We start from the raw sequence: 14,117 nt of genomic DNA on the forward strand, positions 1-14,117 counted from the left end.
CTGGAACCATTTACATGTTCTAAACCAGGGGTGTCAAACTCATTTTAGTTCAGTTCCACATTCAGCTAAATTTGATCTGCAGTGGGCCGGACCAGTAAAATAATAACATAATAATATAGAAATAATGTCACTCCAAACTTTTCTCTATGTTTTAGAGCAAAAAAAGTTAATTTACATTATGAACAGGTTTACATCTACAAACTATACTTTTCAACAATGTGAATAACATGAACAAACTGAAAAAATAAGTGTAATTTTAACAATATGCCTCGGTTTATCATTTATACATGTACATTATAATTTACAGATCACAGTGGATCTACAAATACACAAACATTTAATAACAGGTGGAATATTATTAAAATTGTACTTGCTTCTCCTTAAGACATTTCAGGTTATCCACATTTTTTGCAAAATTATACTATGTTTTAGTATAAATACATTAAAATATTTACATTTACAAAGTGAAACATTTGGAGTTGTCATTATTTATATGTTATTATGATAGTGTTTTACTGGTCCTGCCCACTGGAGATTGAATTGGTCTGAATGTGGAACCTGAACTAAAAGGATTGTTCATATCTTCAGTGTAATTTTTGCATTTCACAAATTCATCCCAAGGGCCAGACTAGACCCTTTGGCTGGCCAGATTTGGCCCCCGGGCCGCATGTTTGACAGCTGTGGTCTAAACCTGTTAGAACCAGAAGTACGAGGTCTGGACCCAAATGCACTACCAACAGACAAAAGTACAATTAAGTGGTGTTTATTAAACACAGACAGGATAAACAGTTCACACAAAGGGGTCTTGAGTGAATCCTTGAAGGATTGTTTGCGTGGATTCATCACAGCGTCCGAATCCAAAAGAGGAACCTCACTGCCCGGGTCGGGAGTACACGAGGGGAACCCGACTAGGAGAAAGCAGAGGAACGTCAGGGGACAGACCAGGTCATACACAGGGAGTCTAGCAATCAGGCAACGGTACATAAGGGAAAAGGCAAAAACACAAACCATGAATCCGGGCAAAAAAGGTTGAACACCAGAGTGGCAGATCAGGCTGAAGTACCGGCAGGGAGTCAGGCAAATCTCAGAAGTCGGGGAACAATCCAGGTCAGGAACAAACAGGCATGCAGACAAACAGGATCAGAAGAAACGCTGGTAGGTAAACACACCACGAGGGAGGAATACAAACTGGCACAGGACAGGGGAAAACACAGGGCTTATATACACAGAAGGGAGAGCAGACAATGAGACACAGGTGGAACAAATCAGGGCGGAGACAGGTAATCAACACAGGTGAAACAATCAGGGAAGGGAAGCAAAGACACCAGACATGACACAAGAGGAGAACTTAACAAAATAAAACAGGAAACGACAAACAAGACAGACAAAACATACAAGAGTCCAGGTACTGATATGACAAAACCATTAAAATATGGACCAGTAGAAGGAAAGGCACATTTTTAAAGGTGGGGTAGGAGATCTTGGAAAAACGGTTCGAGAAAGCTACATTTTGAAAACACACAATTCAAAAGTCCAAACCCCTTTTTTCAGACTTCCCCCCGAAGCCACGCCTCCAGAGTACCAGATTATACTCACAGAGGGGGGAGGGAGAAATGGCAGCTGAGTTTGATAGACATGTCACCATTCAGTCATTTTGACGGGTCGGTTAAAATGATTGGATGGTGTTTTTTCAGTCCCGTCTGTTCCACAGGTGACTAAAATGTTTTATTTTTGCGTTAGAGCATTTAATTCATTGGTTGCAGTCAGGGTGTGAAGGGGATTTTAAGCAATATAGTCAAAAATGCTCCAGGAAAACATCTCCTACCCCACCTTTAATGGTTCAAAAATCTAAATATCTCAGTAGACATTGTCTCAAGGAACATACATGAATCCGACCAGTAGTTTCATTAGAGATGTTTGAGGAAAATTGCTAACATTGACACCGCCACCCTCAGTAGCTCATGGCCAATCAGCTGGTGAGTTAAAAAAAACCTCAAAGACTAGCCTTAAACCCAGTGGTCTGGTTCTGTCTTCCAGGAGCGCTCTGTTGGGTAAGGTTCTACGTATCGACGTGGATGGAAGTGACCCCGACGGGAGGCCCTACCGGATCCCCCCTGACAACCCCTTCGTCTCGGACCCCGGCGCCCGTCCGGAGGTGTTCGCGTACGGGGTCCGGAACATGTGGCGGTGCTCGGTGGATCGAGGCGACCCGGTCAGCCGCCACGGCAGAGGGAGGATATTCTGTGGAGACGTGGGTCAGAACCGCTACGAGGAGGTGGACATCATCGAGAAGGGAGGGAACTACGGATGGAGGGCCAAGGAGGGATTCGAGTGTTACGACCTCAAACTGTGTCAAAACTCGTCTTTAAGTGAGTAACAACATGAACCATCAGAATCAGAACACGTTATTAATGACAGGAGGAAATTATGGAGTGTGAAGAGTGGTTCCATTCAAGTAGATGACAGTACCGGGGAAAAAATACCAATACAAACAAATAAACAAACAAATAAATATGTTTGTACATTTAGAGTTTTATGTGTATGTGTGTGTAAAAAAATTAAATACATATATATATATATATATATATATATATATATATATATATATATATATATATATATATATATATATATATATATGGGTGCTTCTATGAAACTAGGTTTACTTTAGTATCTGTCACTTTTCCATCTTTTTAGACCCAATAATAAAAGGTAAATTTAGACATATTTCCCCCAAGATGGACCTAATGATGACCTCAGATAAATGCAAAAAAAAATTATACTCATGCTCTGAGCCATCCCATAATTCATGAATTTTTAATCAAATATTGGGTACAAAAATTGGACCCAAATATGGACATTAAATGTTCCTAGGTGTCAGTGCATTAGATGTGAAAACTTGTGTAAACGGTCTTCTATAGACTCTAAATAAAAACATTGTATTACATGTGTCGATCCTAGTGGTTTTTCTAATCCACACGTGGGTTTTTCATCAATCTCAGTGTCTTTCCAGGTTTTGTATGTAACCCATCGCGTCCACTGGTGTTTCACACAGAACCTGAACATTTAAACACAAATAAATCGTGAGCGATTTTGCAACAGTGGTCATTTTTGTCAAACACTCTGCTTTAAATAATTAGTTCAATTTCCAAAATTTACCTGTGAGAGAATAAAGAGATATGAAAAAATATAGTAGTGTGTAATTTTTGCATCCTTTTGACCGTGTTACATGCAGAGTTTTGTATTAAATATAATGTAAAATAATGTAAAAATATGTTTTATCTTAAAAATAGTTTCTCTTTTATCTCAGTAAGTATTTATTTTTAAAATAAACCCAAACTTGCTTCATAACATTCGTCTGCATCTGTCTGCATCTCACTCTATTAAGACACAATTAGAACAGCAATTTGTACAATATGTACTAGACAAATATTATCAATATTCTAATCACAGAAATATACATGAATAAATGTGCAAAAATATTGTTGTGTTACTGAAACTGGAAAAGAAATAGAAAGTCCTGTTACTTATGTAGACATTCATATAAAACTCTTTGGCTTTTCAGTCTCATGTAGAACTCACTGTCTTATGTTTGTTTTATTGTGTAAATAATTATACACTGATGCCCTTAAAGTTTAAATAATTTAATTTCCAGACACAGTCCTCTTTTTATTCCTATTTCTACACATCAGTAATCACATGGACATCCATCAGCGACTCAAAGCATCTACTGATCTAAAATGTTTAATAACTGTTGAACCGCTAATCCTATCAATACTAGGGCTGTGTATTGGCAATAATCTGGCAATACGACACAAATCACAATACTAGGATCATGATACAGTATATCACGATATATCATGATACTGTTAAAAAACGCAATTTTTTTGTTTCGTTTTTTAAAATTATTATTTCCTGGAAGAATTGAATAACACCAGAAATCTGCACAAATACAAAACACATTTTTATTTGATGAGAACAGGGTCTAATGTTATATCACAAAATGTTCCCGTGTTAAAACCTAAATTATATTAAAATTATATTTTACAGACATTACAGTTTAAGATCCTGCTCAAATGTTCATATTCTATTAGTTCAGAACTAACATCAGAACATTATTTTTGTGCAATCCTGACAAAGGAACGAACATCTGCTTCTCAGACAGTAAAAAGTGCTTTTAGGATGATTCAAATAACCATTATTTAATAAAAGTGTTAAATAATAATAAATAAAATATAAATAATAGAGAAAATCAAAAAACAAAAACGAACCTCTGCCATATCTGCATTTGAATAAATACCTAAAAATATCAATACAGTACTTTTTAATATCGACACAGTATTGTGAAATGAAATATTGTCATATATTGCAGAATCGATATTTTCTAACACTCCTAATCAATACATGTAAATAATTCAGGTAAAATACAAAATGTCATTTGACCCAAAACATTCAAGTAACAGGTCACCAGAAATTGTGTTTCAGCCATTTTTACCTCCGCCAAGGAGGTTATGTTTTTGCCAGGGTTTGTTTGTTTGTTTGTTTGTTTGTCTGTCTGTTTGTTTGTCTGTCCGTTAGTGTGCAACATAACTCAAAAAGTTATGGACAGATTTGGATGAAATTTTCACGGTTTGTTGGAAATGGGATAAGGAAGAAATGATTAAATTTTGGTGGTATTCGGGGGCGGCCCACGGGGGTGCCCACTGATCAGCCTTGGCGGAGGTCTGCGCTCTCCGAGTGCTTCTAGTTCATTTTGCTACGACAATGAAAGCACTTGAACACAACGCAGTCACAAGTGGAAAGCATCATCTTTCCTATAGCACCTGAAGGCAGCATAAGCCTTCCCTACTCAAGAAATAATTATGAATTAGAAGATAAAGATAATTGTAAACTAGATTAAACTAAATAACTGTGGTTTTTGGGTAGTTTAGTCAAACCAAGGCAAACCTTATTCTATAACTTGGTTAAAAGTCTTTGAGAAATCAGTTGTAAAAAGTCCAAAAATTAAAAAACAGGCCATTAAAGAAAATGTGTTAAATGTGAAAAAAATAGTTTGGGAAATATCCACTGGGCAAAAAATTACAAAAGACGGATAGAATTCCTGGTACAATATATAAAGATACCAGGAATAACATAAAAAAAAATGAAGTGGGTGTGTTTGATATACAGACCAATGAACAGAGGCGGGTCAGAAACAGGAAGTGACATCACAGTTTAACAGGCAGATGGCTGCAGTCATGGTCAGGTGTTGTTCCAAACCACATTCCTGTTCAGACTGAGTCCACGTGGACATATGTGTCCCAGACCACCTTCACACCTGGACTCAGATCTGTCCTCTCACTTTAATACACACACGTCTTCCAACAGAAGCAGCTTTTGGACCAGAACCTCGTCTACATTCCTCCACGGATGGTTTGGTTTTCTCTGATTTCACTCAAACTCACACCCTTGTGTCATACCTACTGTTTTTACTGAGGCACAGAGGGTTTCAGAAGACACCTAAACTGTCCCTTTAGACCAGGGTTAGGGTCAAAGAGGTTTTAGTTCAGGTTCCACATACAATCCAACATGATCCTCAGTGAACTGACTGAAACATCTGAGGAATATGGATAGAAAAACATATCTATTCTGTCGAAAGTGTGTTTTATTTTTCATGGATATACGGTAGAAAACTGTTAAAGGAGTGATATTTTGCTTTTTTTTAATGGAATTCTGCCTTTTCCCACATTTCCCTGGGGTCTCCATAAACTGTAAATGCTCTGCTTGGGTCTGAATTCTTCATTCATTCAACTCCACAGGTCCATCTGCAACACTATTTCTGAGTAATGACACCAGAAAGGTGGTTTGGAGCACTGGCCCTTTAAATGCATATGAGCCACTTCAGGCCCCGCCCCCTCCAGGTCCATTTAGAGGAAGTGAAATTTATTTGTTTTTTTGTTGTTTTTTTTTCATATTATCGCATGAATCTGATGTTCAGACTGACTATAGGTACCTGTTGAAGTTGTTAAAATACAGAAGAACATTCCTCACTTTTCGCTCCTGTTTATTTAGATTTCACTCTTGTCTTTTTCTTTTTCTATTGTGACATAAATCTCCTGGATTTCCACCTTAATCCTTAAAGACCCAAACAGCCATCGTTGATCAAAACCATCTACATATTTATATTATTTAATAACTTTGGACCCACTAATCCTATCAATACGTGTCAATAATTGGTGTAAAATGCAGTTTTTCTCAGTTATTCATAGGGTAAAATGCAAAAAAACTTGTAAAATGAGAATAAAATGAGCAAAATACTACAAAAATAAGCAAGATTTTTACCAAAAATAAATAAATAAATAAATAAATAAATAAATATCATATTAAAGTGAATAAATCCCAAAATTGGTGACAAACAGCATACACAGTTTTAAAGCAGTTATATTTGTCTTTTTTAAATGTAATTCTTCCTTTTCCCACATTTCCCTGTGGTCTCCATAAACTGTAAATGCTCTGCTTGGGTCTGAATTCTTCATTCATTCAACTCCACAGGTCCATCTTCAACACTATTTCTTCAATATTAAAATATACATTGTTAAAATTAAGCAAAATGTTGAGATTCTAAAACCAAAAGACACTGATATAGATATAAACCCACTGTCTGTTGCGGTCGTCATGGTAACGCCTCCTCCCTATTTCTTACTTTGGTAAGGGAATCCTGAACCAATTTCGTTGTAACATGGAGTACAATGACAGTAAAGCCTTTTCTATTTCTGAGTAATGACACCACAAAGGTGGTTTGGAGCGCTGGCCCTTTAAATGCACATGAGCCACTTCAGGCCCCGCCCATTCCAGGTTGTCAGCTGCGCTGCTCTGTCCCGTTCAACCAACAACTGAACATTTGAGGTAATGGGCTCCAGGTTTGGACATATTTTCAGTCTGGACCTTATACGTGCAAGTGTCGCGACATAACTAGTTATAAAATGGAACAAATTAAGCAGGAATTCAAACAGGTTGTAGAAATCCACCGGCTTTTTGGCAGAATGAATATAAAGATAGTTTTGCAGCAGCTGGAGGGTTCAAATTCAAACTTTAGGAACTATTAGGGTCCAAATACACAAAGAAATGAACCACAGACTGAGAAAAGTGGGTTTAGACAAATATGAGCACTTTAATTATGTTCAGTCCAAAAGCAGAATGTTTCATTTCATTTGAATTTCAGATGAAATCCTGCATTAAACATATATATTTATATATAAACCTGTATAGCTGGTTTATTTAAATATTCATGTTTTTGTACAATTATTTAATGTGATTACTTTCATCTTTTGTAATAACTATGGAATAAAGTAATAACCCTGATTCTATTCTATTCTATTCTATTCCATTCCAGTGGGCCTCGTCCCCCTAGCGCCCTCTACTGACGACCCTCCACTGGTTATTATTATTATTTCACTACAGATCACACTGGTTCGTATGTGAAACCTGAACTCTAACCTTTGACCTTTAATATATTCAGTGTAAGTTTTCACAAAGGGCCAGATCAGACCCTTTGGGGGGCCGGTTTTGGTCCATGAGCCGCATGTTTGACACTTATCCAGTCCAGTTCTGGAGTAAACGTACTTATTAATGTTCTGTGTCTGCTTCCTTTAGAAACAGGCTCACAAAATAACTGAGCACAGTGCAATATAATCTATGTGTGTGTGTGTGTGTGTGTATATATATTACGGATGCTCCGATACCGATACCAGTATCGGGTATCGGCTCCGATACTCAGTGTGTGTACTTGTACTCGTAAAGTAATTTGATACAAATGCACCAATACCGTGTGACATTCACAGTTCAGTGCAGCACGTACACAGTGGTGGAATAATGTGTGTGGAGTGTGAAGAGTGGAGATTTAACCAAATAAATGACGGTGATAAAAGTAAGACTGCAAGTAACGTTAAAGACACAGATACGGACACAGCGTTCTGTCCGTCCTCTGCGTACATTCCATCTGTTTTCCAGGTGCTGGTGGAGACAGAGAATACCAGCAGGAGAACGGAGCGGTGTGGACCCCCGCCAGCGGAAGTGAAAACGAAACGTATCACTCATTTCTCTTTTCTCTTCCTGCTGAAGCTAAACTTTTAAACCTTACCAGTGAAAACGCTGCAATATTAGTATCACAGTAGTGTTACCTCTGTCGTCTCCATGTTTGTTATTACTTACTTTCTTCTTCTTCATAAAACTTTCTTCTTCTTCGTGGTATTTGTCCAGTATGGTTAATTCAGAGCGGCGCCCCCTGGTGGATTAATTGACAAACGCTCATTCCAACACATTAAATGTCAGTAGCAGCACTTTGTTCCAGTCAGACTAATGACAACGACAATAAAGCACATTTACAAAAGGAACTAAGAACTGGAATGGGATTATTAAGGACTCGTATCAGTACTCGGTATCAGCAGGTACTCAAATGTAAGTATTCATACTCGTACTCGGTCTGGAAAAAAGTGGTATCGGTGCATCCCTAAAAAAAAAAAAAAAATATATATATATATATATATATATATATATATATATATATATATATATATGTGTGTGTGTGTGTGTGTGTGTGTGTGTGTGTGTCGGAGGCAACTTCTCACAGACTGCAAGGGAAGCTCGGCTTCCCCTAAAATTACGAAAATTAAATGGTATGTTCGGTTGTGTTGACATTTCATTGACTACAAATGTGTTCGAACACGTTCATCTCACAGATGAGTTCGTTCAGAATCAGCTTTATCACAAATCATCAGACTCGATGTTGTTCACTTCTCATCCATTCCCGTTGCGCTGTTTTCTCATTCGATCTCTGCTCAGTGCATTTCTCCGTAGACGCTCAGCGTCCATGCACTTCAATGGGACTGAGTGGAACAGTTTTTTTTCATTGCCTCAGAACTGGACGGTAATTGGATAAATGTCACGATGTTGTCCCGCCCTCGGACACTCGGCGTCTCTGGGAATGAATGGAGCTGTGGGTGGAGCTCAGCCAGGCTGGACGCCAGGCTTCCACGTGCTGATTGGAGGATCAGTCAAAAGGCTGAATCCCATTTGATTGACAGCTATTTTCAGATCTACTCCTTCACTGACACAGTTCAGTTTAATACCGTCACACATTCTGCTGGGAAATGGAGAGAGAAACCACTACGAAATTACTCATTCATTTCTTGCACTGTAAATAAAACACACTCATTGGATGTCCTTGTTTCAATTTAACATAATTCAACATTTTCTTGTTTCAGTTCCATAATTTAATCATTTCTTGTTTGAGTTTAATAGCGTTAGTGACAACAGTTGCAGCTCCATGTGCAGGTGTAGAAAAGAGTTTCTGTAGTTTAAAAAGGCTGAAGTCCTACACCTACAACACACTGGGCCAAGGCAATCTGAGCAGCCTAGCTCTGCTGGACATTCAGAGGACACTGGTCCAGTCCCAGGAAAAGACGCCTACGTGGTACGATAAGGTCACTGACCATTTTCTTACAGAGGAACGGAGGGCTGAATTTATGTTTAAATAACTTAATTTTTTTGATGTAAGCAGCCACCACTGTTATATGTGTGTGTGTGTGTGTGTGTGTGTGTGTGTTTTTTATAGAATTATGCGTCTTTTTTGTGTCTTTTTGTTGGACTCTGAACGACCACACAATAGTTCCTGTGTGTATGTGCACCAGTGCCAAATACTTTTCTTGAATCTTGCATCTTGAAATAACCCACCTGTTTGTGTCTAAATGCGGTGCCTCAGATCGCAGTTGAACCGTGTGCGTTTGTGTGCCTCCACAGATGACATCCTGCCTATATTTGCGTACAGCCATCATGTTGGGAAGTCTGTGACAGGGGGATTTGTGTACCGAGGATGTGAATCACCCAATCTGAACGGCTTGTACATTTTTGGAGACTTCATGAGCGGGTAAGAAACTGTTGGAATGAGAGTCTGTTTTTGGCTCGGCTTCTTCCTACATCTGTGTGTTGGATTTTTAAAGTCTGGTCACTTAAGACTCGGATTACTCTGTCATCATTTCAGTGGGTTTTTTGAATCAGATCCCAATATTTACTGTCATTATACAGGGTGCATCAAAAAAAAGTGTATTGCATGTATCTAATTGTATAAATCAGGATTTTCAACACACATAAAGTATCACACTGACCACGCAGAGGGCTTCAAAACCAAGGTTATTATCGTTAGCGAAAACTAACGAAATGACGAAAAACTAGAATTGAAAAAACATTTTAGTTAACTGAAATAAATAAAAACTACAGAAAAAACACACTTTAACAGAAGGGATGTGTCTTTATGTCAATATTCCTCACTTGTTTTGGGTAAAATTAGTTTACTCAACATATGTTGTTAAAATTGTGCAAAAATAATGATTCCTTAGGAAAAAATTGAATAAAATGTATGTTAAATGTTGGTTTCTTTAATTTAATGTAGGATTAATTTCTTAATTTCACCTTAAATTCAACTAAATTCCAAGATGCTGCTTTTAACGCATCATGACTTTGAATAATTAATTAAAAAAACAATGACATTGGACAAGAGGGATTTATATTTTTAACATCTAATTTAGAAATAGATTAATGTATGAATCCTCCTTCATTGTTTAACCCTGTAAAGTCTGAACCATTAAATCACTGACAGAAAATTCCAGTTCTTTGAAACTGGATTCTTTATTGATCCTTCTAAACAACCCCCAATTTTTTTTTTTTTTTTTTTTTTTAAGTATTAATTTCCATGTAAGAGTTTCAGTTTTGTATCATATTTGATCCATCGGGTCTCAATGCTCAAATATTATTATTTTTGAGCAAACGAAAACATAAGACAAACATGTCTAATGAACTGTTAATTCCTTTTCTAAATGGTCCCAGTTCTTCCTTCTTCCTCATTAATGACAGTCTGGTAGTGTCACTGGAAAGGCCTCTGGTGAACGAACTCCTCCCCCTGGTGGATTATCTGTGTAGTGCATGTATCTAATTGTATACATCAGGTTTTAAGGGAAAAAATATCACACTGGTCATGTAGAGGGCTTCAAAACCAAGGTTATTATCGTTAATGAAAACGAATGAAATGATGAAAAACTAGAATGGAAAAAACATTTTCGTTAACTGAAATAAATAAAAACTATAATTAAAAGAAAAAAACATAACTAACTGAAACTGTCTTATGTGCTTAAAAAACTAAAATGTATAAAAATTACAGATAAAATTCCCTTCGTTTTCATCGTGGTCAATGTCGGACTGATACGAAAGCGAGTTATTTTGCTCGAGCAGTTTTATCTGTTGGCACCGTACGACACTTGATGGTTTCCAGTTGTCTTCTGGTCCCCACTCTACATGGAAACATGGAGACTAAAGTGGGGAAAAAGCAGCAGAGTCCTGTAAATACGACAGCAAGGAAGATAAAAGATACAAAAAAAACTAAAACTAAGCATTTAGAAAAAAACAAAACTAGTAAAAACTTGCAAACCTGCTCTAAAATGTAATTAAAACTAACTGAATTAGAGAAAAAAAGATAAAAACTAAATAAAACTAAACTATAATGAAAAATCCAAAACTATTATAACTTTGTTCAAAACTCATGTATCAAATATGATACGTTTGGTGTTATAGGGTTAATTTTAAAAAGTCTGTGCAATCTACAGGGTGTATAAAAAAAAAAAAAAAAACTGTACATCTTGAAAAATTTCCCCCAGTTCCGCATTTGATCTTTTTTTTTTTTTTGGAATTTTCTTTTCTGGACCGCAGTAGGTAGGGGACTGGTGGATATTTGTCCAAATTTACAGACCCAGGTTTTCATGTATGAGTGAGCAGGGGAAAATTGCGCAATCTGAGTTAAAACTGGTTTGCACGAAGTAGCGGTGGGATTTAAATCCAATCAAAGGTCATGGGAGGGGCCGATGGGCGTCCATCTTGTTTTCCACAGACTTGCCAGGTTACAGCATCAACACTTTGGACACCATGTCAGTTTAATTTCTTTATCCATGGCAGCTGTTCCTGCCTTTTAAAGTTAATTCAACTTGTTTAGGCCGAAAAATGTCACTGAGGACAGGACAAGTTAGGGTTAGGGTTAGGGTTAGGGCTAGGGCAGGGGTTTCAAACTCATTTTCTCTCAGGTTCCACATTCAGCCTGATTTGATCTCCAGTGGGCCGAACCAGTAAAATAATAAACAAAATAATCTATAAATAAGGACAACTCCAAATTTTCGTCTTTGTTTAAGTACAACCCCCCCCCCCCCCCCATTAAATTATGAAAATACTTACTTTTATAAACTATCCAAACAAAAAAGATGTGAATAACCTGGAAAATATGAAATTTCTTTAGGAAAATAAGTTCAATTTTAACAATATTATGCCTCAACTTATCATTTACATGATAACCCTTTTACAGGGTTAAACAATGAAGGAGATTCATAAATTAATCTGTTTCTAAATTAGACATTAAAAATATGAATCACTGTTGTCCAGTGACGTTGTTTTTTAATAAATTATTCAAAGCCATGATGCGTTTAAAGCACCATGTTGGAATTTAGTTTAAGTTGAAATTAAGAAATGAAATCCTACATTAAATAAAAGAAACCAACATTTAACATTCATTTTGTTCAATTTTTTTCCTAAGGAATAATTATTTTTGCACAGTTTTAACAACATTTGTAGAGTAAACAAATTTTACCCAAAACAATTGAGGAATATTGCCATAAATACACATCCCTTCTGTCAAAAGTGTGGTTTTTTTAGGCATATACTGTAAAAAAAAAAAAAAAACTGTAAGTTATGTTCAATTCAGACTGATTTCATTTGATTTTCAGATGAAATCCCACTTTAAATATCAAAAACATCTTGTTGAAGGCACCAGTTTTGGTCAATCTTGGGACTTTGCTTCAGAAATCCTGATTTTTTTTTGCTGCTGGTCTTAACTGCATGTTATTTCTCAGCTGTAAAACCTAATTTAACCCAAACTGCTACTAAAATATTTGAGGAATGTTGATATAAAAACACATCTCTTCTATCAAAAGTGTGTATTTTTTTCACAATTATATGATAGAAAATTGTTAATAATGCTCAATCCAAAAGCAGAATGTTTGATTTCATTTAAATTTCAGATGAAATCCTACATTAAATGTCAAAAATATCTTGTTGAAAGCACCGATTCTGGTCAATCTTGAAACTTTCCTTCTGAAATCCTGATTTTTTTTTTTTTTTGCTGCTGGTCTAATTGGTCCTATCAGCATCTCATTCCTCAGCTGCAAAAACTAATGAAGACTAAAATATTTGAGGATTTTTGATATAAAAACACATCTCTTCTGTCAAAAGTGTGTTTTTTCATGATTATATGTTTAAAAAAACTGTTAATAAAGCTCAATCCAAAAGCAGAATGTTTGATTTCATTTAAATTTCAGATGAAATCCTACATTAAATATCAAAAATATCTTGTTGAAAGCACCAATTTTGGTCAATCTTGAGACTTTCCTTCAGAAATCCTGATTTTTTTTTAGCTACCGGTCTTAACTGCATCTTGTTTCTCAGCTGTAAAAACTAATTTTACCCAAATCAAAGGTGAAAATTTTGTGGAATGTGGGTGTATAAATCTGCATAACAGCGTATCTCAGTGAATATATGAAGCATTCAAAGTCTGACAGTCTGAGTGATGAAGGTCTGGAACCTGGTGGACGTTTCAGGCGAATCATGGCGTTAGAGGAGGAGAAGACGACAGGAATGTGGAAGGAAAGGCCTGTCTGTATGGGAGACACAAAGACCTGCTCGTTTCCTGGACTCATCAACCATTACCACAAGTTCATCATCTCCTTTGCAGAAGACGAAGCAGGTAGGACTCGTTTAGTTCACCTTAAACCAGTGGATCCAAACCTTGTTTGCCTCCTGACTCTATTTTAACATCACAAATTTCTGTCGACCCCAGACATTCAAAACAGAGACATGTTTGTGCTCAAATAATTTGTTTTTGATCCTGTAATTGTTTGCTATACTATGTTACAAATAAACATTAATTTCAGGGGACATTTAGTCTATATAATGTACAGGGTGACCCAAAAAAACGGGAATTTTTGAAGTGCGTATTGGCAGACATGAGCAAGTGGCAGCACTGCGAGACAGTGACCTTGAGCAAGTAA

General features: G+C 36.7%; 1 protein-coding gene across 1 annotated transcript in view; it reads left to right on the top strand.

Moving 5' to 3' along the window:
* The window catches only part of hhipl2 (HHIP-like 2), a 43,875-nt gene that overhangs the window by 18,159 nt on the left and 11,599 nt on the right, over nt 1-14,117 (top strand). The window contains exons 4-6 of the mRNA XM_030127067.1: nt 2,038-2,369; nt 9,778-9,904; nt 13,668-13,813. Coding sequence (XP_029982927.1) covers nt 2,038-2,369; nt 9,778-9,904; nt 13,668-13,813 — 605 coding nt within the window. The remainder of the gene's footprint in view (nt 1-2,037; nt 2,370-9,777; nt 9,905-13,667; nt 13,814-14,117) is intronic.

The sequence above is a fragment of the Sphaeramia orbicularis genome, chromosome 22 (assembly GCF_902148855.1).
Source record: "Sphaeramia orbicularis chromosome 22, fSphaOr1.1, whole genome shotgun sequence".
NCBI classification, from domain to species: Eukaryota; Metazoa; Chordata; class Actinopteri; order Kurtiformes; family Apogonidae; genus Sphaeramia; species Sphaeramia orbicularis.